At 43.6% G+C, this 24,771-nt stretch overlaps 1 protein-coding gene across 4 annotated transcripts in view; it reads right to left on the reverse strand.

The window, feature by feature from the left end:
- Positions 1-24,321, reverse strand: part of MTHFS (methenyltetrahydrofolate synthetase) — a 38,191-nt gene extending 13,870 nt beyond the window's left edge. Inside the window, exons 1-2 of one of the 4 annotated variants that reach the window (XM_066240603.1) lie at positions 24,219-24,321; positions 12,971-13,232 (exon numbers count right to left, since the gene is read on the reverse strand). In XM_066240603.1, the coding sequence (XP_066096700.1) occupies positions 12,971-13,178 (208 nt within the window). In that variant the 5' untranslated portion in view covers positions 13,179-13,232; positions 24,219-24,321. Of the gene's footprint in view, positions 1-12,970; positions 13,233-21,242; positions 21,526-21,652; positions 22,663-24,218 lie in introns of those variants that run through there. The other 3 variants (XM_066240602.1, XM_066240605.1, XM_066240604.1) reach the window with 3 other exon arrangements.
- Between the last annotated feature and the right edge of the window lie 450 nt (positions 24,322-24,771).

Raw genomic sequence — 24,771 nt, forward strand, 5'->3', positions numbered from 1 at the left:
AAAAAAAAAAAAAAAAATTGTAAAAAAAAAATCGCTATATGGAAGGCCCTATCCGAGGAACTACAGAGGACACAGAGACAATTAACTAATTAACTACTTCTGACTCCAGGATCTAACAACCTGAACAGATATACCTACTAGGCTGAATGAATGTAGACAGATAACTGTAATAAGGGGTAATATAAGTGACAAGGTAAGAAGTTAGTCAGAAAAATGTTGTATTCCACTGAGAAGCAGGATAGGCCCGGGAAAACGTCGCCAAGGAGATGGCCTATTGTACCCGCAATGAAACAATGAGTGGGATGCTGAGGGGTCAGAATAGAGAGCCAGGAATAAAAACAGCCAGCATAGGCAGATTTGGGAAAGCATGGACCATGTTCAGAGCCAGTGACTGGTTGTCTTTGGAAGGGCCTATGAATAAAGGATACAGTAAGACCATGTTGAGAAGTGTCTCTAATGCCACAATCAGAAATCTACTTGATTCTGCAGGTAGAGCCAGTAAACCCCTGGATCAACTGCTGAAAGGAAAAGGAAGGAACAACCCACGAGTCCAGAGAGCCCTCCAGGAGAATCAGAACTCCACTGGAATGTGCAGAAAGCAAAACACAACTGCACAGTATTTCCAAGACTCCAGAAAAAAACAGTGAATAGATCTCTGCCATTTTTAAACATTCCTAGTTAAGCACTTTCATTCCTTATAAAATTTGTAATAAAACCACCAGATCTTCCCACACGCTACCAACGCTGCATAAGGAAGACCCCTGAGAGCGCCCTCACCATCCAGGTTTCCTGGTACCAACGCTGCATAAGGAAGACTCCTGAGAGCGCCCTCACCATCCAGGTTTCCTGGTACCAACGCTGCATAAGGAAGACCCCTGAGAGCGCCCTCACCATCCAGGTTTCCTGGTACCAACGCTGCATAAGGAAGACTCCTGAGAGCGCCCTCACCATCCAGGTTTCCTGGTACCAACGCTGCATAAGGAAGACTCCTGAGAGCGCCCTCACCATCCAGGTTTCCTGGTACCAACGCTGCATAAGGAAGACTCCTGAGAGCGCCCTCACCATCCAGGTTTCCTGGTACCAACGCTGCATAAGGAAGACCCCTGAGAGCGCCCTCACCGTCCAGGTTTCCTGGTACCAACGCTGCATAAGGAAGACTCCTGAGAGCGCCCTCACCGTCCAGGTTTCCTGGTACCAACGCTGCATAAGGAAGACCCCTGAAAGCGCCCTCACCGTCCAGGTTTCCTGGTACCAACGCTGCATAAGGAAGACTCCTGAGAGCGCCCTCACCGTCCAGGTTTCCTGGTACCAACGCTGCATAAGGAAGACCCCTGAGAGCGCCCTCACCATCCAGGTTTCCTGGTACCAACGCTGCATAAGGAAGACTCCTGAGAGCGCCCTCACCATCCAGGTTTCCTGGTACCAACACTGCATAAGGAAGACTCCTGAGAGCGCCCTCACCATCCAGGTTTCCTGGTACCAACACTGCATAAGGAAGACCCCTGAGAGCGCCCTCACCATCCAGGTTTCCTGGTACCAACGCTGCATAAGGAAGACTCCTGAGAGCGCCCTCACCGTCCAGGTTTCCTGGTACCAACGCTGCATAAGGAAGACTCCTGAGAGCGCCCTCACCATCCAGGTTTCCTGGTACCAACGCTGCATAAGGAAGACTCCTGAGAGTGCCCTCACCATCCAGGTTTCCTGGTACCAACGCTGCATAAGGAAGACCCCTGAGAGCGCCCTCACCGTCCAGGTTTCCTGGTACCAACGCTGCATAAGGAAGACTCCTGAGAGTGCCCTCACCATCCAGGTTTCCTGGTACCAACGCTGCATAAGGAAGACTCCTGAGAGCGCCCTCACCGTCCAGGTTTCCTGCTACCAACGCTGCATAAGGAAGACTCCTGAGAGCGCCCTCACCATCCAGGTTTCCTGGTACCAACGCTGCATAAGGAAGACCCCTGAGAGCGCCCTCACCGTCCAGGTTTCCTGGTACCAACGCTGCATAAGGAAGACTCCTGAGAGCGCCCTCACCATCCAGGTTTCCTGGTACCAACGCTGCATAAGGAAGACTCCTGAGAGTGCCCTCACCATCCAGGTTTCCTGGCCACAAACAGGCCCCTGGACTCTGGACACCTGTGTTACATCCCACTTACCCAACTAGAAAACCAGATTTCCTTTACAGCTTTTAAAAACTTTAGAAAGGGTAGTACGAAGAAATTCCTCTCTAGTAATGAAACTGCTTTGCATTCTGTTTTCTGCAGTGGTTACACACATCTACACATATGACAAAACTGCACAGAAATGTGCACACACATGAGTACATGTAAAACTGTGAAATCTGAGTAAGATTGGTACACTGAACTAAGGTGATGTCCTGGTTCTGACACAGCACTGCAGCTGTGTAAAGTGTTACAACCAGGGGACACTGGGTGAGGGGCACACAAGACCTTTCTTTATGATGTTTGTAACTTATTATCTCATAATAAAAAGTTTTCTTTAATCTTTAGAAAAAGTATCATACTGTGACCTCCAACTCAGAAAATTTAAAAATAAACCCACCCCTATCTACCTTCAATCTTATCTTCCCTTTTTTTTTTTCTGAAGTTGGAAACGGGGAGGCAGTCAGACAGACTCCCGCATGCGCCCGACCAGGATCCACCCAGCATACCCACCAGGGGGCGATGCTCTGCCTATCTGGGGCGTTGCTCCGTTTCAACCAGAGCCACCCTAGCGCCTGAGGCAGAGGCCATGGAGCCATCCCAGCACCCAGGTCAACTTTGCTCCAATGGAGCCTCGGCTGCAGGAGGGGAAGAGAGAGACAGAGAGGAAGGAGAGGGGGAGGGGTGGAGAAGAAGATGGGCGCTTCTCCTGTGTGCCCTGGCTGGGAATCGAACCCGGGACTCCTGCATGCCAGGCCGACACTCTACCACTGAGCCAACCAGCCAGGGCCCAATCTTACCTTCCTCTGATCAACCTTAAACTCTAAATATAATACGTAGTCACTAGTGACCCTGACGAATCTGCTCTCCAGCCTTCTGCACACGTGTCCCACCTTTCCAGTCTCTGTACTTATGGAATGCCTGCCCTTCCTGTAAGACTCCCTGCTTTCTTCCTTCTCCTTCCTCCTTCCCACCAATCCACATGGCTCTTACTCCCCCCAAATCCAGTGAGCACTGGAGGCAGAGGCACAGGGGCTTATCATGTGCGCCATGACAGGTTCCCACCTCTGCGCTAATGATGACATGGCCCATAGCCTTTTCACAAGCAGAGTGATTGGGTGGAGTCAACTAATTAATGGAAAGATATTTCCCTGAAACTGATAGTTTGCGTACTTCCAGTTGTCTGAAGCTGACCCTAAATGTTCCCCTGGTTTCCTTGCCCTGATTTGTCATAATGTAGAACAAAACATTTTCCCACTACTTGGTGTATACTGGAAATGATTATAGATGCCTTACAGTATTTTTTGACATGGATGGAACTGAATAATTTATATTATTTCCCCCTAACATAACCAATTAAGGTGAGCAGAGGAGGGGGTTAGAGTTATCCTATTAGCTATATACAAGTACTGATGTTATTTATATCCACAGTTGATATGAAGATTGGGATATTACATCAAAGGTCACTGTCACAATCAGTAATTGTACAGTCAGGTAACAAAAGCCAGCTATTTTTAGTTTATTTTACCCAGTTACTATAATTCGAGAATCTAACATCTCATTCATAAGAAACGTTTAAATATTGAGCAGCACCTGCTTCCTTTCCTCCAAAATATAACTTCTACATGAACTATAAATTTTTTCTTCTCTGTACTTTTGGTGACTATCTTTTACCTATCTTGTAGAGAAAGGGGCTCAGAAACAACACCGAGGTTTCAGCCTCTCTCAATGACTGTTTGACCTTGGAACAACTCGTTTCCATCTAGACCTGTTTCTTTATCAGCAAAATAAAACGATTGACTCAGATGATCTCCAAAATCCCTTGCAGTTCAAATAATCCCCAGTATGCAAATTAAATGACTAATAATACAAATGCAGGGGACTGCAGACAAAACTACCATTTCAAAATAGCACATTTGTAAAATACTGACATCTGCTGGAAATTAGGAAAATGACTCAGCCCACCCAAAAAGCAGCAGCCTTTAAAAATCCAGTCTTGGAGACCTCACTTGGAAAATATGTTATCAAAGATGCAAATTTCTTATGAAACTAGGTTTTCTAATATTTGATTCTATAGAGCTTAAAATTTTTTTTTAATTTTATTGAATTCATTGGGGTGACATTGGTTAATAAAATTAACACATCATCTGTATACTGCATCGTGTGTTCACCACCTCAAGTCAAGTCTCCCTCAAACTTAAGAAGATTTTGAAGTAAATAACTTTAATGTTACTTCAGAGATGTCTGGTTCCACTGGAAATTTGAGCCTATGTTCCTATGCTTTCCTATATGACAAAAATAATCAGCTTAAAAATATAATGGAAATAATTCCATTTACAATAACAAAAATATTAATGGACTAAGAATACACTTAACAAAAAAATACGCAGAAAGAACATGACTAAAAGCTAAAACAGCAACAGAAGAACACAGAAAAGGCACTGAACAACTGGGGACAAGGGCTGTGTTCCTGGGGAAGACTGACTGCTGTCAAAGATCCATTCCCCCAAACTAATCAAAAAACTAAACACAGTTCCAACCATGATCTCTAGTGGATTTGGGGCGAGAAACTGACAAAATAGTTTTAAAGTTTATTTCAAATACGAATGTTTAAGAATAATCAGCTAGCCCTGGCCGGTTGGCTCAGTGGTAGAGCGTCAGCCTGGCGTGCAGAAGTCCCGGGTTCGATTCCCGGCCAGGGCACACAGGAGAAGCACCCATCTGCTTCTCCACCCCTCCCCCTCTCCTTCCTCTCTGTCTCTCTCTTCCCCTCCTGCAGCCAAGGCTCCACTGGAGCAAAGATGGCCCGGGCGCTGGGGATGGCTCCTTGGCCTCTGCCCTAGATGCTAGAGTGGCTCTGGTCGCAAGGGAGCGACACCCCGGAGGGGCAGAGCATCGCCCCCTGGTGGGCGTGCCGGGTGGATCCCCGTCGGGCACATGCGGGAGTCTGTCTGACTGTCTCTCTCCGTTTCCAGCTTCAGAAAAATACAAAAAAAAAAAAAAAAAAGAATAATTAGCTAAATTTTTTAAATAAAAATAATGGTACAGAACTTATTCTACCAGGTACAAAAGTATTAAAGTACATTAAATAGCCATTACATAGCTATCGCAATCAAAATACCATGCCACTAGTTCCAGAACAGGCAAACAGATCAATGGAAAAGGCTAAAACATCCAGAAAAAGACCCACACTGGAATTTAGTTAGTGAAAATGGTGGCACACTTTAAAATGTTCAATGTCTGCCCTGGCCAGCTGGCTCAGTGGTAGAGCGCTGGCCCAGCGTGTGGGTGTCCCAGGCTTGATTCCGATTCCTGGTCGAGCACACAGGAAAAGCAACAACCTGCTCCTCCACCCTTCATCCTCCTTTCTCTTTCTCTCTCTTTCTTTCTCTCTCTCTCTCTCTCTCTTCCCCTTGATTGGTTCAAGCACATAGGCTCTGGGCGCTGAGGATGCCTCTGTGGAGCCTCTGCGTCAGGTGCTAAAAAATAGCTCAGTTGCGAGCACGGCCCCAGATGGGCAGAGCATCAGCCCCAGATGGGGTTGCTGGGTGGATCCCAGTCAGGGCACATGTGGGAGTCTGTCTCTCTATCCCCCTCCTCTCACTTGGAAAAGAAAATAATAATAATAATAATAAATAAAATGAAATAAAATATGCAGCATAGCATTAACTGTAATCACCAGGCTGTCCAATCACCACACTCCCGTGACTTACTCGTAACTGAAGATTTAAGCAAACTTCAGAGTGGCAACTCACTCACTAGCAGCTGCCAACAACAGCCACTCCCTCCTTGCTCCCTCAGTTTACTGCAGCTCTAACCAACCGAAATAAACTAGCTGAACATCAACCACATAACCTCCAACAGAGCCCACCAGAAGTACATTAATATATGGCAAACTTAAACTTCTTTCAGATGAATAAAGAGAGAAAAATCACTGAATTTTGAAGTTTTAGAAATTTTCTTTTAAATAAAAGAAGAAACAGGAGCACCTTTTTGCCTTCTTTGCAGTTACTATTAGTCGTTCATTCCACATACTATTATTATTAGGCTTAGCCCTCAAAAAGGACATTTAAGCTGGTGAAGAAAAAGGTGAGACCTCAGATTCACTGGGGTATGTGTTGAGCCCAAACACCATGAAGGAAATGTCTGAAGACTGTTTCTGTGTTTCTCCAGGGGCAGGAGACAGCTGCCTGGTGAAAGTTACAAGAAGGCGCATGAAGAATCACTTTCGAACTTTTATAAAGTGGTCTAAAATGGAATGGACTGACCTGTCATGTGATGGGCTCTCAATCACTGCAAGTATTAAAGTAAAAAACAAAACAAAACAAAATATACCTTTTAAATTATATACATGGAATCCAATCACACCAAGCATACTGAGGTATCCTAACATGGGTACATCCTACAGAGGAAGAAGGGTTCAAATCTAAGGAGGCTTCTGGAGGACCAGCACTTAGGCTGAGACTAAAGAATGGTTGAGCCCTGGCCAGGTGGCTCAGCTGGTTAGACTGTCATCCCAATGTGCCAAGGTTGCCGGTTCAATCCTTGGTCAGTACACACACAAGAATCAACCAATGGATGCATAAAGAAGTGGAGCAGCAAATTGATGTTCCTCTCTCTCTCTCTCCCCACCCACTCCTCCAAAATCAAAATTTTTAAAAAATAGTTAAAATTCCAATAGGCAAAGAAGATGGGCATTCAGGTTGAGGGAACCAGAAGAGCAAAGGCAAAGAGACCTTCCCCAAAAGAGAAAATATCACACATCCCTCTTTTCCTCTTCCTTAAATCTTGCTACAGAATCCAGACTTATTTTCTAAAGACCAAGTTTTCAAATGACACAGTAATATAATCCAGCTGTGTATTAAGGTCACTTTGGCAGAAATGTGAAACTGAGAAGACAAGTGTTTGGAGAAGGTGGCCAGTTGGGAGTTCACTGCAATAACCCAGGACAGAGAATTCAACCCCAACAGTTGCCAAAATCATTAGAGGCAAAGGTGCAATTTCATTTACTGGCACCGCTTCCTTGAAATCATCTCTTGTCCTCATATTTCAAGAGAAAAAAATTCTCTTACTTTTCTGAAATAAAAAAGAACATTTTATAATTCATCAAAAAGAAACATCCCAGTCTTGTGACCTCTCAACATGCTATAACGAAGTATTTTAAAGGAATGTTCTCACTGCTGAAGGCATTCAAAGAAATAGATCCTCTTGGCTCGTGCCTAGAAAACAGATAAAAAAGATGGAGACTACAGCCAGACTGGGGATGAGAAGTTCCCTAGGCCTGCCACAGGAAGGACTGTTCCATTAACCGGGGGCAGGGGCAGATGTGGAGGGGCACAGAGAGATGAAAAGAGGAATGGGGGGACAGACAGAAAGAGAGAGAGAATGAGAAAGCACTTGCTGATGAAGAGAAGAGGAAAGGGGGGTAGGGTACAAAAAGGGAACGGGGAGGGGACAAATGGCGATGGAGAGACTTGACTTGAGGTAGTGAACACCCAAATCAATATACAGATGGTGTATTACGGAATTGTACACCTGAACCTAAATAATTTTATTAACCAATGTCACCCCAATAAATTCAACAAATAAAAAAACAGGGGGAGAAGAAAAAGCACATTCACGTTAACACATGATAGCACTTATTACACATAGGTTTTCACCACCCTAGCTTGAGGTTTAAGGGTCAGAAGATTAAACTATAAACAATTCTTTTTCTTTTTTTATTTCAAACTCCTCTTAAAATTAAAAATTCTGCCTCTCTCTGAATTGAACATATATAGAAATATACATAAACCTAATAGACATTTTAATGTCTCAATTAAAGGTAATAAAATAAAAATTGAATTGGAAAAGGAGTTCAAATATCTGAAGTTCTATATGTAGAGACTTTAAAGTCACCTGGGTTAGTTCTTTAATGATACTTAAGTGTTCAATAGTTACATTCAATGAATCATTATGCCTGAATAGAACATTTAGCAGGCTAACCCATCTTGGCAAGAATAACAGGCCATAACCCCTAAGGAAGTATCTTTTCATCTTAATGGGTTGGGAGTTAACAAAGAGTAAATTACCACTCTGTGAAATGAGAATATATTCTAAATTTGCTGCTGCAAAAGATAAAATGGACAATTCTGGAACAACTCCAAGGAAGCCTATCAAGAGTGTACTTCTAATTCAAAGGAAAGGCCCTGTTACAAATGAAAGCCTGGCTTTTCTTCCTGTGTATTTACTTGAATATAAAATAACTGGGGGAAGGGACCTTAAGGTTATGACTGGTGTACTTTTAGATACACCTGACTTAGTGCAACCTTCCTTGGGAAAGTATAACAATGTTCCCATGAATACAGTCACTAAGGGTACCTGTTCTGTGTATAATGGTTCTCGTGAAGCACACTGTCAGGAGAGAGAAAGAAAATGCAGGTGGCAAATCAATCTTAATGAAGGAGATGTTAAGGAAAGAAATGGTGCTTCAAAGGGCACTAAAGTGGAAAACAGGGGAGGTAGGTGACTGCGGCAGTATTAACTGCCTCTGTGTCCTTGGCGTAGCCTCTTGACCTCCCTGGGCTTCAATTATCCTATCTGAAAACAAGAAAGATGACATGAGGACCAGTGAGAGTTCGCTCTGCCTCCAGCAGTGCCTAACTCTGGGGGGGCAATGTTCTCTACTACCCAGAGAGAGGCCACCAAAACTCCCACGGTGGCAGATGTAGTGTGCAAAAGCATATTTCAAAATTAGTACTGCTTTGATTTACTTTGTTTTATTTTAAGATTTTATTTATTGATTTGAGAGAGAAAAGAGAGGAGAGAGAGCAAGAAAGGCAGGAGGGAGGAGCGGGAAGCATCAACTCATAGCAGTTGCTTCTTGTTTGTATGTGCCTTGACCAGCAAGCCCAGGGTTTCAAACTGGTGACCTCAGCGTTCCATGTCGACACTTTATCCACTGTGTCACCACAGGTCAGACACTTTCTTTGATTTATTTTCAATGTTGGTAATTTATTTTGGGAGTTCAAATAATTAGCCCAGGGGATTTTTGTGAGGCAAAAGAGATACATGTTAAAGGTTTAGAAACACCTCTTCCAGTAAGAGCATGAGCTGTTGCTATGAATCATACTGAAATATCAAACCCTATAGGATCTTGTAACTAGTTACTTTGGGCTTAGTAAAAATTAAACAAAACTTTTCATGACGCTGTGACAGTCATTTTGGGGACAGTGGTGTTATTTTCCACAGAACATTACTAAACAATAACCAAGGCTGTGTAGAGGCCACTGCATGGACTCAGATGTTGTTACAGGTGTCACTTGGCTTCTGACTCAGGGGAGGCAACAGGCTTTCAATGTAGGGATGCCTACATGTACTCAGCATCTGTGTCTCATCCTGGGCCCAGCAGCGACTCCAGTACGCAGCCAACACAGATGAAAGCAGAGTCAAACTTAAAGAGAGTAGATCCTCATGACACTGATCTAGCCAGATCTAAAGCTAGCCCGTCTATGTATTTTTAAGTCTCTGGGCCAATAAAACCCCATTTTGCTAAATCCATATGGAATCAGATTATTTGAGTGGAAGGATTCCTGGCTAATCTAATTGCCAAAGCAGCCCTCATTTTGAAGATAAATTCAGTAAAGAGGCATTTACTTCATTTACCAACCTGATACTTTGCTGTATACATAACACAAAAATACCACATGTGAAATTTTTATTTAGGAATTTATCATTGCAAGTGAGGACTCCAAAGCTCACTCTTTTCTAAGCCATGATAATGTGAGAAAACCAGAAAGATAAATAGGCTGCATAAGCTACACTGGTGACGATCAGTTCGAATCAGCTTGTTCCAAACACACAAAACTAGATTTATGCGTTAGCAATGAAGCTGCCACATTCCAAGCTGCTGAAGCAAGTAAAGATCTGCTGTGCAGAAAGTGACGCTGGGGGATAACCAAACAGCAGAGACTCCACACCTGAACACTCTGCAACAACGGCCAAGAGCGTCAGCTCCCAGACCGCAGTCACAGAAACTACAGGTATGATCCCCTATCCCTTTGTGACCCAGATTACAAGTATCTGCAAAGAAAAATATGGAAGGAAAGGTGACCCCTTCCACAAATGTAGCATGGATAAATGTTATGAAGCTGAAAAAGAAAATAAACAAGCAGTTTTGAGGATCAACTTTTTCCTATTCAGGGGCCAAGCACTAAGATTCTATACTAATATCCTGTATATTTTCACTTGACACTTATATCTGACAGAGGTTGAAGGCTGTGATACTTACTCTATTTACTATGTGTTCTGTCTCCCCAGCTATATTGTGAGCCCTTTGAAGTCCTGGACCTTATCTTTTCAGAGCTAACACAGTGTCTGATACAAAGTAGATGCACAGAAAATGCTTGTTGGAAATTATCAAAATGCTAAACACTCAATAAGCAATGAGGTGACTATATAATGAATAACTCTCCCTTCCTTGCTTAAAATTAATAATAGGTACCATTCACTGAATATGTGCCAAATGATGTGCTAAAAATCATACATAAATGATTTAGCTCATCTATTGAGACTGAATTTATCCTCACCAAGAAGTGGGATTAAACTAAGGAAAGACCATGCTTCTTTCCTACTCTTTCCACTGCTGTACTTAAATGAGAAACAGAACCAATATATGAAGGTTAAGAGTGATGCATTTTAGCTCAACCTAAGGAATACATTCTAGAAGGGGGCAGAATTGTGCTTCAGAGGCAATGAGCTGCCTCTGGAGGAGCTGCTCACTGCAGGACACCAAGCAGAATTGCAGTGAGCAGGAACATCACAGAGATAATGCAAAAGCAGTGGAGCTGTTAACATAATCAGCCAGGATGGAGGAATTATCCTGGGCTCCACCCACAAGCCCATGATTGGAGAAGTAACTGCGTTCAGTGTGAGCGATGTAAAAGCCTACAATTCTTGTCTTTTCTTATCTATAAACCTCGATGTCTTAAAATGCCTGCAATCTTGTGTCTTGAAAATATGAAAGAGTTGTTACACTGGCATTCATGTGGTCTACAGATGCAGGACATGAAGGTAGATCTGAGTGTGACCCTGGTGCCTGAACATCTAGCAAAGTGCAGGACTAAATAACAGGAGAAGTTTAAGTAGCAAAGTAGATAGTCCCCTACTACTCTGAGTCCTGGATCCTATCCCTTCCCACTCCAATATGACTGGTTTTGTAGGTTATGTTGTTACCATGGAAGGAGGACAGAAATTGGGGAAAAGACTGCATAGAGCTGTGCTGGGGTTTCTTTGCAACCATTTAAATCTTAGTCAAAAATAGACATCTCTGAGCCAGGTTTGAGGCACTATCTTACAAAACGGTACTCTTGGCTGCTTCCGCTTTCAGCTCTTTGCTCGATAATGATTAAATCTCCCAAGTGGCTGTTGGCCAGGAAACAGCATGTGTAAAGGTCCAGGAGTGGAGAAACCCCAGTGGGGGTGGGAAACTAAGAGAGACATTCAAAGTATTTGGAACTATGAAGTGGGAGAGCAGAAAGATGTAAAATTAGAAACATAAGCAGGACCACATCAGGAGAAGCCTTGTTAAGGAGTGTTTACTTCAACCTAAGGATGGCAAGAAGTCACTGAAAGACATAAACAGGGGACAGAAGAGGTCAGCCTTGTGTTTTAGAAATTGTTTCAATTACTATGTAGATGATGGGTTGAGAAGAAGGAGAAGATGCAAGAAAGACAAGGAAAGGAAGAACAGTTCAGAGGCTGTTAGCATAACCAGGCAACAGAAGATGGCGGCCTAGACTGCAGTAGTAGCAGTGGTGTTGGAAGGAAGTGGACAGGTTTGATAAATATTCAGTAGATAAAATCATCAGGACTTGGCAACAGACCACATGGGAAGCATGAGAGAGAGAGGAGTCAGGGATGATGTTGAGATTTCGGGCATGGGCAGCTGGGTGGCTGATGCACCAAGAGAGATGCATGATAGTAGGGACTGAGCAGAACATGATTCCATTTGTAACATGAGATCCAAGCAGAGATGCCCAGAAGGTAACTGACAGGTCTGAACTAGAGATATAAAAGTTCATTAAGTCCTGGCCAGTTGGCTCAGTAGTATAACGTCCACCCAACTTATGGATGTCTGAGTTTGATTCCTAGTCAGGGCACACAGGAGAAGCGACCATCTGCTTCTCCACTCTTCCCCCTCCACCTTCTCTCTCTCTCACTTTTTCTCTCTCTCTTCCCCCCTCCCCCAGCCATGGCTCAAGCGAGTTGGTCCGGGGTGCTGAGGACGGCTCCATGGCGTCTGTTTCAGGTGCTAAAAACAGCTCAGTTGCCAAGCAATGGAGCAACATCCTAGATGGGCAGAGCATCACCCCATTGGGTGATTGGGGGCTTGCCAGTGGATCCTGGTCAGGGTATATGTGGGAGTCTGTCTCTCTGCCTCCCCTGCTCTCATTTAACTAAAAAAAAGAAAAGAAAAAAATAAACAACCTTATTAGCATGAATAATAATGTACTCATTAACATACACATCATAATTGAAACCATGGGAAGTGACAAACTTATTCAGGGAAAATGTGTAATTCAACCCGTAGGGGTAGAGTAAAAGTGTTCCTATATTAATACCTTACTATTATAGTTGACACTTCATGGCTTACAGAGGGTGTCCATCCTAAGCCAAGTGATTAGTGTGTTGGAATACAAGTGAAATACAAAGTCATCCCTGTAGGGAAAGTGACACCCACTGACCCAAACATAACAAGTGGATCAAAGGTCTAACAACTCTTCACAGACTGACACCATCCTAAGATGTCAATTCTAATACCTCGTGCTCACCTGTTGACAAGGCCTCCTCCCGAACCTCATCTTCTCCAGGCTGATGAATATTCCAGGATGTTTTGGGAAGTGAAGAAATCTCCTCCGGTGATGCTAATTTGACCATATCCATGTGACTGCTCTGGAACTGGTACCGTGGGATAAAGCACGTTTTGCCTCGTTGGAAAATGTCCTTGATGATCTCTTCTGTCTCAACTTCATCTGGCATGCTCAGAAAGATGGAAATTCTTTTGGATTTCTGATACTGACTGTGGGCAATCACCTAAATGGGAAATGATGGCAATTATATTTTCCAAGATTACACTTTTAAAAATTAGTGACTCCCCTTAACAATTCTAACACTTTCTTCCTTGTCAAAAATTTTCAACTTCTTTCATATAAAAAAAAACCCAAAAAAACTAAAAACAGCAAAGAACTATAGTGAGTCAGACAATATTGGATCCTGAACCTTCACTTTTGGTTCTGAACCCAACACCGTATTTCCCCATGTATAAAACACACCTTAATTTGGGGGCCCAAAATTTTTAAAAAATGTATTACATAAAGTTATTGAACTCAAGTTTTATTCATCATAAAATTCATACAACTCCTCATTACTGTCAAAACTCCCATCCATTAGCTTGTCCTCATCGGTGTCTGATGATGAATCACTGTCTTCAACAATGAGCACAAAAACAAGCGTGAAAAAGTGGGAAATGCAAGTAGAAAAATCTACAACCACTGTATAAGATGAACCTAGTTTACAACCACTGTAAAGACGACCCCTTTACACCTCTCTGGCACACCTGTTTTTGTAGGTATGGTAAGTTATTATAAAGTCACTCTGGGGCCCTGCTGTCATGTCTATTTAGAGAATTCCACACTTGACCATCTACCCATTCTTCTCACACACTTCCCCTAGTCTTTGCATTTTTTAAATCTGAACTTTGGCTCCCAGAAGCTTCTTCACTCTTTGCATTGTCAGGTTTCTCTCCTAAATTCTAAGCCCAACTCAAGCCCTAACTTTTCCTGATTTCTGCTGAACCCTTACATTTACAGTTAATGTATAACTTAACATTCATGCATTGTGAGTTGATTAGTAATTGTTTCATGTGCTCTAAATGTAGAATTCTAACCAGTCTGTATGCTCAAAGGAGGCAGGGCACCTCTTATAATTCTCTTAGCTCTGCTCACCTCCTAAAACTCTTCTGTTCAAATAATTGTTAAACTGTTCACAAAGATCGGGGTGGGGATTCCTGGAGAGGCAAAGTCCCTCTAAACGCAAGTGCCAAATTTATGAGATGACAGATACGGGTAAAGGAATTCTCTTCGTATTCAGTTTAACCATTCATCAGACAGGAGAGGGGGCTGAGTTCTGCTTGACAGAGAAGTTAACAATCTCAGAACTTCCCCAGACTCAGAGTTAGCTCTTAGCTCCTTTCTCCCCCCTTCCTTTTCCGTTCTCCCTTGTTCTGCAAGCTAAGAAGAAAAAGATACTACAAAAGTGGTTTATAAATATGACTAGCAGAAAAACACAGATTCAGAAGATTCAGAAAGTCAAGTTTTCCTAATAAAAAGGGATACATAGAAATTAAATAAATAGAGCACTCCAAAACATTTTTTTTTACAGAGTCAGAGAGAGGGATAGATAGGGACAGACAGACAGGAATGGAGAAAGATGAGAAGCATCAATTATCAGTTTTTCGTTGTGACACCTTAGTTGTTGATTGATTGTTTTCTCTTATGTGCCTTGACTGTGGGCCTTCAGCAGACCAAATAACCCCGTGCTCAAGCTGGCGACCTCGGGGTCTTGAACCTGGGGCCTCCACATCCCAGTTCGACGCTCTATCCACTGTGCCACTGCCTGGTCAGGCCAAAACATTATTAAGGAAGGAAATTAACTCCATCTTCCGAGAAGTCACATCACAAGCTGTTAGGCCTAAAATAGGTAAAGCAAATGTAAATCTGAAACTCAGGCCTTGGGCAGCAGATCTGGGGCTTCTGGTACCTAAGTACTACCTGAGAAAGTTGAGGTGTCTTTTTTGTACTCTTAAGAGCAGAGTATAGAAAATCAAGAGCTGAATAAGTAGTAATGAACATCAGTTAAAATTCAGTGTAAGACTGTGCATACACTTCTTTATTCCTCCCTTCCTCAAATCTCATTTACATTTAAAAAATTACAGCAGTGAGAACAAAAGAATAGAGATTTAACTGATTTATGTAAGACAGAGAATAGATGAAAGAGTATTTACAGACAAAACAGCAGCAGATCACAGCACTCAGAGAACATGATGGATGTAGGTCAGACAGAACCCATTCTTTTTTTTTTTTTTTTTTTTTTTTTTTTTGCATTTTTCTGAAGCTGGAAACAGGGAGAGACAGTCAGACAGACTCCCGCATGCGCCCGACCGGGATCCACCAGGCACGCCCACCATGGGGCGATGCTCTGCCCACCAGGGGGCGATGCTCTGCCCATCCTGGGCGTCGCCATGTTGCGACCAGAGCCACTCTAGTGCCTGGGGCAGAGGCCACAGAGCCATCCCCAGCGCCCGGGCCATCTTTGCTCCAATGGAGCCTTGGCTGCGGGAGGGGAAGAGAGAGACAGAGAGGAAGGCGCGGCGGAGGGGTGGAGAAGCAAATGGGCGCTTCTCCTATGTGCCCTGGCCGGGAATCGAACCCCGGGTCCTCCGCACGCTAGGCCGACGCTCTACCGCTGAGCCAACCGGCCAGGGCCAGACAGAACCCATTCTTCTCGTGGAATCCCAGTGACCACAAAAGGCAAAGGAAACCCCCACTAGCTATCACACTTCCATTCATAAGTATGTACAGACAATAAAGCTTTATCAAACATCTTAGAAAGCCAAAACACAAAATAAAAGGATTTTTAAAAGGGGTGGTTGAGCCAGTAGAAAACTGAAGTAATTCAAAGAAAAAAATTGTTTAATTCTATTTAGTTTTCTCAAATTCAAGATAGTTGCATCTATAAAACAGGCTGCTATAGGAAGAAAGCCATCATAAAATTAAGAAATATATTTGGAAATTAAAAATTAAGATGACCAAAATTAAAACAATTCAGGAGAAAGCCTTAAAAGAGAGAAAGACAAAGAAGCAGGGAAAAAGAGGGAAAGATGTTGAGACAGAAGATCAAGCTAGAACATTTATTATTTTACTAACAGGAACTGCAGAAAGGCAGAGAAAAGAAGTAACCAAAAATATAATAGATAAAAATAGCAGTCTTCAGATTGAATGGAGATCACAGGTACTAAGCAAAACAAGAAAAAATACTTCTAAATTTGAAATTCAAACTAGCAATTAATGGGTAAAGATATTTTCTAAGGCATAAAGTATTAACAAGTTTACCTCCATAGATATTCTCAAAAAAATTACTTAAGGATAAACTCTAGCTTAAATTAAAAAATAATAATAATAAGACACTGGATTCAATAAACAGCCCTAACTCAGAAGTGAAGTAAGAGGAACCCCAGAGCAATGGCTGTGCAATGGGTTAGAAGGCAGATCAGAGAGAGCAGGGGGCTCGAGTGGAGAAGAAAGTGGAGCCCCAGCCAGGTAGCTCAGTTGGTTAGAGTATCAGCTATGGTTGTGGGTTCGATCCCCAGTCAGGACACATACAAGAATCAACCAATGGTCCTGGCTGGTTTTCTCAGTGGACAGAACATTGGCCTAGTGTGTGGATGCCCCACGGTCAATTCCCAATTAGGGCACACATGAGAAGCGACCCCTCTGCTTCTCTTCCCCTCCCTCTCTCCCTTCTCTCTCTTTTCCCTTCTCACAGCCAGTGGCTTAATTGGTTCGAGCATCAGCCCTGCACACTGAGGATGGCTTAGTTGGTCCAAGCATCAGCCTCAGGCATTGAGGTTAGCTCGGCTGATTCGAGCACTGGCCCCAGATAGGGGTTGCTGGGTGGATCCCAGTCAGGGCTCATGCAAGAGTCTGTCTCACTATCTTCTCTCTTCCCACTTAAAAAAATTAAAAAAAAGAAAGGAAAAAAAAAGCCTGACCAGTGGTGGCACAGTGGATAAAGCATAGATCTGGAATGCTAAAGTCACCTGGTCAAGGCACATAGGGGAGTTGATGTTTCCTATTCCTCTCCCCCTCTGTCTCTGTCTCTCGCTCTCTCTCTTCTCTCTAAAATGAATAAACAAAGTCTCTAAAAAATGGCTTTTTAAAAAAAGAAAAAAGAATCAATGAATGCATAAATAACACAATATTGTTATTTTATACATATGTACATAGAAAACAAAAAAAATGATTCTTTGTTCTCCCTTCCTCTCTCTAAAAAAATCAATCAATAAATAAAAAATTTAAAGAAGAAGAAAGTGGACTTAACAGGCAAAATAAAAAAGAATCTATTGGTAAGATAAAGACATATTCTTGTTTTGCCATAAATTAAAAATAAAAGTAATCAAAAACTCCTGGAAAAATACAGAGCTAACTTAGAAATTTATACTCCAAATAGGAACAAACCAAAGCATGCAATTGTACAGCATAAGAGAAAATATTTTGTATTGACATTCAAAACATTCCCTTTCTAGGAACACACATCTGGTTACATAGAATTATATATCCTTTTCTTATTCAATCCTGCAGCTTGGTTCTATAGTAAATCTCAGCATATAACAAAAACACAGTAAATACTATTTACTTAAATTTCAACTTTGGAAATCAGTCACAAAAAAATGCTCAATAGAATCACTATATAGAACAGAGTCCAAATATCATAAACTCGACAATTTAGTAGGTGTCAGAGTAGAAGACAAAGAGAGTAAAAGGGCACTATTTCCTCATCTGATTTAGTTGAAGAGCAAGATATGACACAAAGTTAAATTTCTTTAATTACTTTGCTGATAAATTTCTAAATTATAAAAAAAGATTGTGTCAATAAGAATATGCTGTTTTTAATTGGAGTAGAAAAGCATAATTTAATACCTTTATTAAACATGCACTATGATAAAACACTTTTTTAATGATAGTATATTGATGTTTTGGGCCATGATCCATTTGTTGGTCATAAAATCAATAATGGGTTACAATCAGCACTTTAAAGTGAAATAGAAAATATTAAAATAATAGATACCATCTTCTATCTGTCAGAATGGCTATCATCAGTAATTCAACAAACAACTGTTGATGAGGATGTGGAGTAAAGGGAATCCTCATGTACTATTGGTAGGAATGTAGACTTGTACAGCCACTGTGGAAAACAGTATGGAGGTTCCTCAAAAAATTAAAAATAGGGCTGCTATATAACCCAGCAATTTTACTTCTGCATATTTATTTGAAAAAACCCAAACATTAATTCAAAAAGATATATGCACCCCTATGTTCAATGCAGCTTCATTACAATAGTCAAGATATGGAAGCAACCTAAGTGCCCACCAACAGAAGAGTGTATAAAAAAAGTGTGATATACACAATGGACTATTACTTGGCTATAAAAAAGAATGAAATTTTACCATTTGCGACATGATGGACCTTAGAGGGTATTATACCAAGTAAAATACGTCAGACAGCCTGACCAGGTGGTGGCGCAGTGGATAGAGCATCAGACTGGGACGTGGAGGACCCAGGTTCGGAACCCCAAGGTTGCAGGCTTGAGTGCAGACTCATCCGGCTTGATCATAGGCTCACCAGCTTGACACGGGGTTGCTGACTTGAGCATGGGATCATAAACATGACCCCATGGTCGCTGGCTTGAAGCACAAGGTCGCTGGCTTGAGCCTAAGGTCATTGGCTTGAGTGAGGGGGACACTCGCTTTGCTGCAGCCCCCCAATAAAGGTACACATGAGAAAGCAATCAATGAACAATTAAGGTGCCACAATGAAGAATTGATGCTTCTCATCTCTCTCCCTTCCTGTCTGTCTGTCCCTATCTGTCCCTCTGTCTGTCAAAAAAAAAAAAGAGTAAGACAAATACTACATGATTTCACTTATTTGTGGAATTCAAAGAACAAAATAAACAAAACAGACTCAGACTCATAGGTATAGAAAACTGAGGGTCGCCAAAAGGAAGGGGAGTTGGGAGAAGGATGGGGCGTTGGGAGGACTGGCTGCAAATGGTGAAGGGTGGAGCCGAAGTCAGGTAACTCGGTTGGTCAGAACATCATCTGATAGGCCAAAGCTATGGGTTAGATCCGTGGTCAGGGCACATACAAGAATCAACCAATGAACACTTAAATAAGTGGAACAAATCGATGTTTCTCTTTCTTTCTCTAAAAATCGATCAGTAAACATTTTTTAATTAAAAAAATTTTTAAGTACAAAGTAGCCACAGGGATGTAAAGTACAGCCCAAGGAAAATAGTCAATTACAGTGGTGCCTTGAGATATGAATAGACTAACATACTTTTTAAGATACGAGCTATGACTCAGTCCGTATTTTTGTTTGAGATCCGAGCGAAATTCTGAGATACGAGTCGTGTTTTGGGAAGCTGCCGCTAGTTGGCGCCCAGGTCCAGTATCAGCAGTTTGATATACAAGTTGACTGACATAAGACCTCAGTTACAGAATGAATTAAATGCATATCTCAAGGTACCACTGTATAATAATTATGTACAGTGCCAGGTGGGCTCTAGACTTAGCCAGGGGGAATCACTTTGTAAATTATATGTCTAGGAACTATTCTGTACAGCTGAAACTAATATAATATTGAATGTCAACTGCAATTGAAAAATAAAAAATATTCAAGTTCATGGTATATATATGGAGTTGTGAAATATTGGGTTGTAAAATATATTTCTTATACGTGTATATATATATTTGTATTAAGTAAAATGTATTTATTGCTGAGGGTCATGTGTCTTTTTCTCCTTCTGATGACAGTTCTCAGCTGTCACTGTATTGCTGTCATATGTGAAGAGAGGAGTAAAATGCTGTTAATTTTACTGCTTTAACCTTAAACTTGAGAAATAATGGATAATAGAATAGTGAAGGGTAATGAAGAAATTCTTATGGTTTGACCAGGTGCTGACGCAGTGGATTGACTGTTGACCTGGGACACTGAGGACCCAGATCTGAAACCCCAAAGTAGCCAGCCTGAGCACGGGGTCAGAGGCTTCCGTGTGGGATCACAGACATGACCCCATGGTTGCTGGCTTGAGCAAGGGGTCACTGGCTTAGCTGGAACCACCCACCCTCAGCCCAGCATATATGAGCAAGCAATCAATGAACAACTCAAGTGCCACAACTATGAGTTGATGCTTCTCATCTCTCTCCTGTCTCTCTCACTTAAAAAAATTTTTCCTATGACGTATCTAATTTCAGGGAACATCAAAGAAAAGAACTCCCATGCTAATCTCTAAACATCTTTGTAGGTTATATAAATGCCTCGCCACTACACCTCAAACTAATATAATACGGAATGTCAACCATAATTTGAAAATACATTTTAAAAATTCACTAATATTGCCCTGGCCGGTTGGCTCAGTGGTAGAGCGTCGGCCTGGCGTGCAGAAGTCCCGAGTTCGATTCCCAGCCAGGGCACACAGGAGAAGCCCTCATCTGCTTCTCCACCCCTCCCCCTCTCCTTCCTCTCTCTCTCTTCCCCTCCCACAGCCGAGGCTGCATTGGAGCAAAGATGGCTTCTTGGCCTCTGCTCCAGGCGCTAGAGTGGCTCTGGTCGCAACAGAGCGACGCCTCGGAGGGGCAGAGCGTAGCCCCCTGGTGGGCGTGCCGGGTGGATCCCGGTCGGGCGAGCATGCGGGAGTCTGTCTGACTGTCTCTCCCCGTTTCTAGCTTCAGAAAAATACAAAAAAAAAAAAAAATTTACTAATATTAACTTATTCACAGGACATCGATTTTTTTCTTTGGTGTCCAACCAAAATCACTGCCCCACACACGTGCCTTCCTGGCAGGATGGGGCTGGCTGTGCTATACTGGCAAGAAAACCCAAATCACACAAACAACCTAAAATATAATGCAGCGTCAGCAATGAAAGGAGCCCACAGGAGGTTCCCACCCACAGACAGGGAACCTCGCTCCCTCCGCTCAGTTTGTCCCCTCAGCTCTCCACCTAGTAGGCAGCTGCAGTGTGCGAATCAGTTCTCCCTCATTAACTCAGAACCGGACCAGGGCACCGCTGGACCCTGGAGCGCTCAGAGGGTCTTAGCTCGTCCCCCTCCGCGCCCTGAGCACGTTCTTCATCTGAAGAAACTGCGATTCTCCGGTCCTTTTATCGCGAGAACTGGCCTCCTCCCCGCTTCTCGCTTCGCGACCTCGAACGCGAGTGGAAGGCTCATAGCTGGGGCCCTCCCCGCCCCCAGCAGCTGTGCTCGCACCTGCTCCTGCCTCAGCACCTGCACGAGCCCGCGGGGGAGCTCTCAGCGCCGCCCCGGCCCGCCCGGGAGGAGGGCGGCACCCCCTCCGTTCCCTCACTAGCCCTGTCCCTGTCACAGCTGCGCGGACCTCGTGCCTCGGCGCGTCCAGACAAGACCCGAAGGATGTGAGCGTGCCGGAGCGGACGTGCGCACGCCGCTGGGGACGGCGGGGTGAGGGGAAGGAAAGGCGGTGACGTGCGCGCGCCGCGGGGAAGTCCGTGCGTGGGAGACGTGCGCGCGGAGGGATGTGCGCACACGGTAGAAGGGCACGCGCCAGAGGCCTGCGCCTGCGCAGATAGGCAAGCCCGCGCGGCGCGGCCGTGAGCTAGTCAAGCTCGCCCACCGCCGCCTGAGCCCCTGCGGTGGCGCACCTTCTGGGTCAGGAGGCGGGACTGGCGCAGCCGCTCCTCCGCGCTGATGGCCCGCAGGCGCTGCTTCAGCTCGGCCCGCAGGCTCCGCTTGGCGCCACTCATAGCCGCCGCTGTCATGTCAGGCTTACGGGCCGCTCTCAGCCCTGTCGGCGCTGTAGGGCCGCCGGTGGGGAGGGTCGGCGGCTTCCGGATCGCGGGCGCCCCGCCTCCGCCCCGCCCCGTCGGGCCATTCTCCGCGGGCAACCCCTGCTCTGTGCGGGCGGTGGCTCTCCGGTTTCCAGGTGGAGTAAGCTGGCACTCGCTCTTCCTGTGAGAGCTCCGCGCCTTCAGAAACGAGGAAGGCACCGGGCTTTCCTCCCCTGCAGGGCGTGTACCTGGGTCGGGAGGAGAGAGGGTAGTACCTCCAGGGGACAACCAGGTGTGGAGTCAGGCTCCTGGAGGTCACATGACCCTCACGGCGCCGCTCAGGGATCCAGGGAAAGGGGGACAGTTCAAAGGCTAAGGAAGGTAAACTCAAAGATAATTACAAGTTTAGAGAAAACGAGGTTTTATGTTAATAAGTCAACTTTAATCAAGTTCTTAGGGAAAACAAGCATTCAAGCAGAGTTAGGAAAACACGGAAGACCGAAGGTCACACAGGGTTCTGGATCACAGCCCTTCTAGACCTTGAATCATACTGTAAAGACTGTAATTAAAACAGCGTGGCCCTGCCACTCGATACACAGCGGACAGTAAAACAGACTAAAAGCACAGAAATAGACCCGAAGCCATGTGGAAACTTGAGTATATGATAAAGATGTCATCTCAAATCACTGAGGCGAGCATGACTCAAAATAGATCAAAGGCCTAAGTACAAGAGTTAACACAAAACTTTTGGAAGAAAATATAAGCATAAATGTTCATCTTGAATTAAGGCATTTGTTTCTTAGTTATAACAACAAAAACACAAAGAGCAAAAGAAAATTCATCAAAATTTTAAAAGTGCATCAAAGGACACCCAAGAAAATGAAGACTAAAAGAATGGAAGAAACTATTTGTAAATCATTTATTTGATAAAGTGCTCTTATCTAGAATAATAGTATATAAAGAACTCATAACTCGGCAGTAAAGGAATGGCTAATCCAGTTCTAAAATGAACAGAGGTGCACTGGCCTGTTGGCTCAGCGGTAGAGTGTCGGCCTGGTGTGCGGGGGGACCCGGGTTCAATTCCCGGCCAGGGCACATAGGAGAAGCGCCCATTTGCCTCTCCACCCCCCTCCCTTCCTCTCTGTCTCTCTCTTCCCCTCCCACAGCCAAGGCTCCATTGGAGCAAAGATGGCCCAGGCACTGGAGATGGCTCCTTGGCCTCTGCCCCAGGCGCTAGAGTGGCTCTGGTCGCGGCAGAGCGACCCCCCCCCCAGGGGCAGAGCATCGCCGCCTGGTGGGCAGAGCGTCGCCCCTGGTGGGCGTGCCAGGTGGATCCCGGTGGGGCGCATGCGGGAGTCTGTCTGACTGTCTCTCCCCATTTCCAGCTTCAGGAAAAAAAAAAATACAAAAAAAAAAAATGAACAGAGGTCTTGAATAGACATTTCTTCATATAAGATAATACATATGGCTGATAAGCATATTCAAAGTTTTTAACGTTATTAGTCACTAGGGAAATGCAAATTAAAACCACAAAGTGATACCACTCCACATCCACTAGAATAGCTATAACAATTTAAACTTAAAACAAAACAAAACGGGCTGGTGAGGATGTGGAGATATCAAAGCCCTCTTACTGTTGGGAATTAAAATGCTACAACATAGATGAACCTTGAAAATTGTACACTAAATGAAAGAAGCTAGACACATGGCCAAATATTTTTTTTATTTCCTTTATAGGACATGTCCAGAAGAGGCAAATCCATAGCCACAGAAGGTAGATTAGTGGTTGCCTTGGGCTGAGGACAAAGGGGAGTAGAGTAAAGGGTTTGGGAGGAGAGGTGATGAAAATGTCCAAAAATTCCATTGCAGTTACAGTTGTACAACACTGAATATACTAAAAACCACTGAATTGCACATTTTAAAAGGTTGAATTCAATATGAATTATATCTACATGAAATAAAAAAGGATAAAAGAAAATACAAATGTTGTTACTCATTTCTGGAAAAATGCAGTACACGTAAAACAACCTACATTTGGGTACCTATAGGGAATAGGTGACAATTGGGAAGAAAGAAGGGGAAAATGGGAATGGAGAAGCAGTGAGGAGGAGAAAGTGACATTTCTTTCATGGTACTTTTTTGTGTAGCTATTGAGGGAAAGCCCCAAAAATCTAAATTGAGGATCAATTTCAAGGAACTGACACGTAGCCTTATCCGAATTCGTAAGAACTTTAATAGGGGAATTTACAGACACACGGACACAGCAGCTGCTCCCTCCCAGTGGTGGCAGGCTCTGCAAAATCCACGCCCCTCCTAGAATCGGGTCCCCATAGGGGATTAATAGCAAAACCATACGGTGATGAATCACGAAGACCATCAGAACGAAAAATGCATTTGTAAGTTAAAAGATAACATCAGGCAGATGTATACATTCACTAACCTCCCTCCTGGGACATGATTCTGGTTTGGAGCAGTCAGCCCAGCATAGGGTTGCAGAGAGTTACAGAGAGCACAGCCCTTCCCAGACGCCTCTGCTGCTGGAGCCATACTGCATCTCTATAGTGAGTTCCCCTACAATAACTCTGACTCTTAGAACCATGTTAATGTTTTACCTATACAGCATCCCTCATCTATGGATGGAGGTTAGGTTCCAGAACCGCCCCCCCCCCCCGCGATAGGCAAAAGTCCACGAAGTAGCGACCTTACATTTATTTTATTTTATTATTTATATATCTTTTAAGGCTTTATCAACCCTCCCACACTCTTATAAACCTTTCCCATGCTGTTATTAACCTTTCCCATACTTATTTTGCTTATTTTACCACAAAAATAATTAAAAGAATATATAAAAATACCTATCTACCACAAAATCCCGCAATATAGCGAAAAATCCAAGATACAAAATTAGATATATACAATTTAAAAATCCGTGATCCAGTGAGACCGTGAAAAGTGAACCTCGATATGGCGAGGGACGACTGTGTACATACAAC

The sequence above is a fragment of the Saccopteryx bilineata genome, chromosome 7, assembly GCF_036850765.1.
Source record: "Saccopteryx bilineata isolate mSacBil1 chromosome 7, mSacBil1_pri_phased_curated, whole genome shotgun sequence".
Taxonomy (NCBI): domain Eukaryota; kingdom Metazoa; phylum Chordata; class Mammalia; order Chiroptera; family Emballonuridae; genus Saccopteryx; species Saccopteryx bilineata.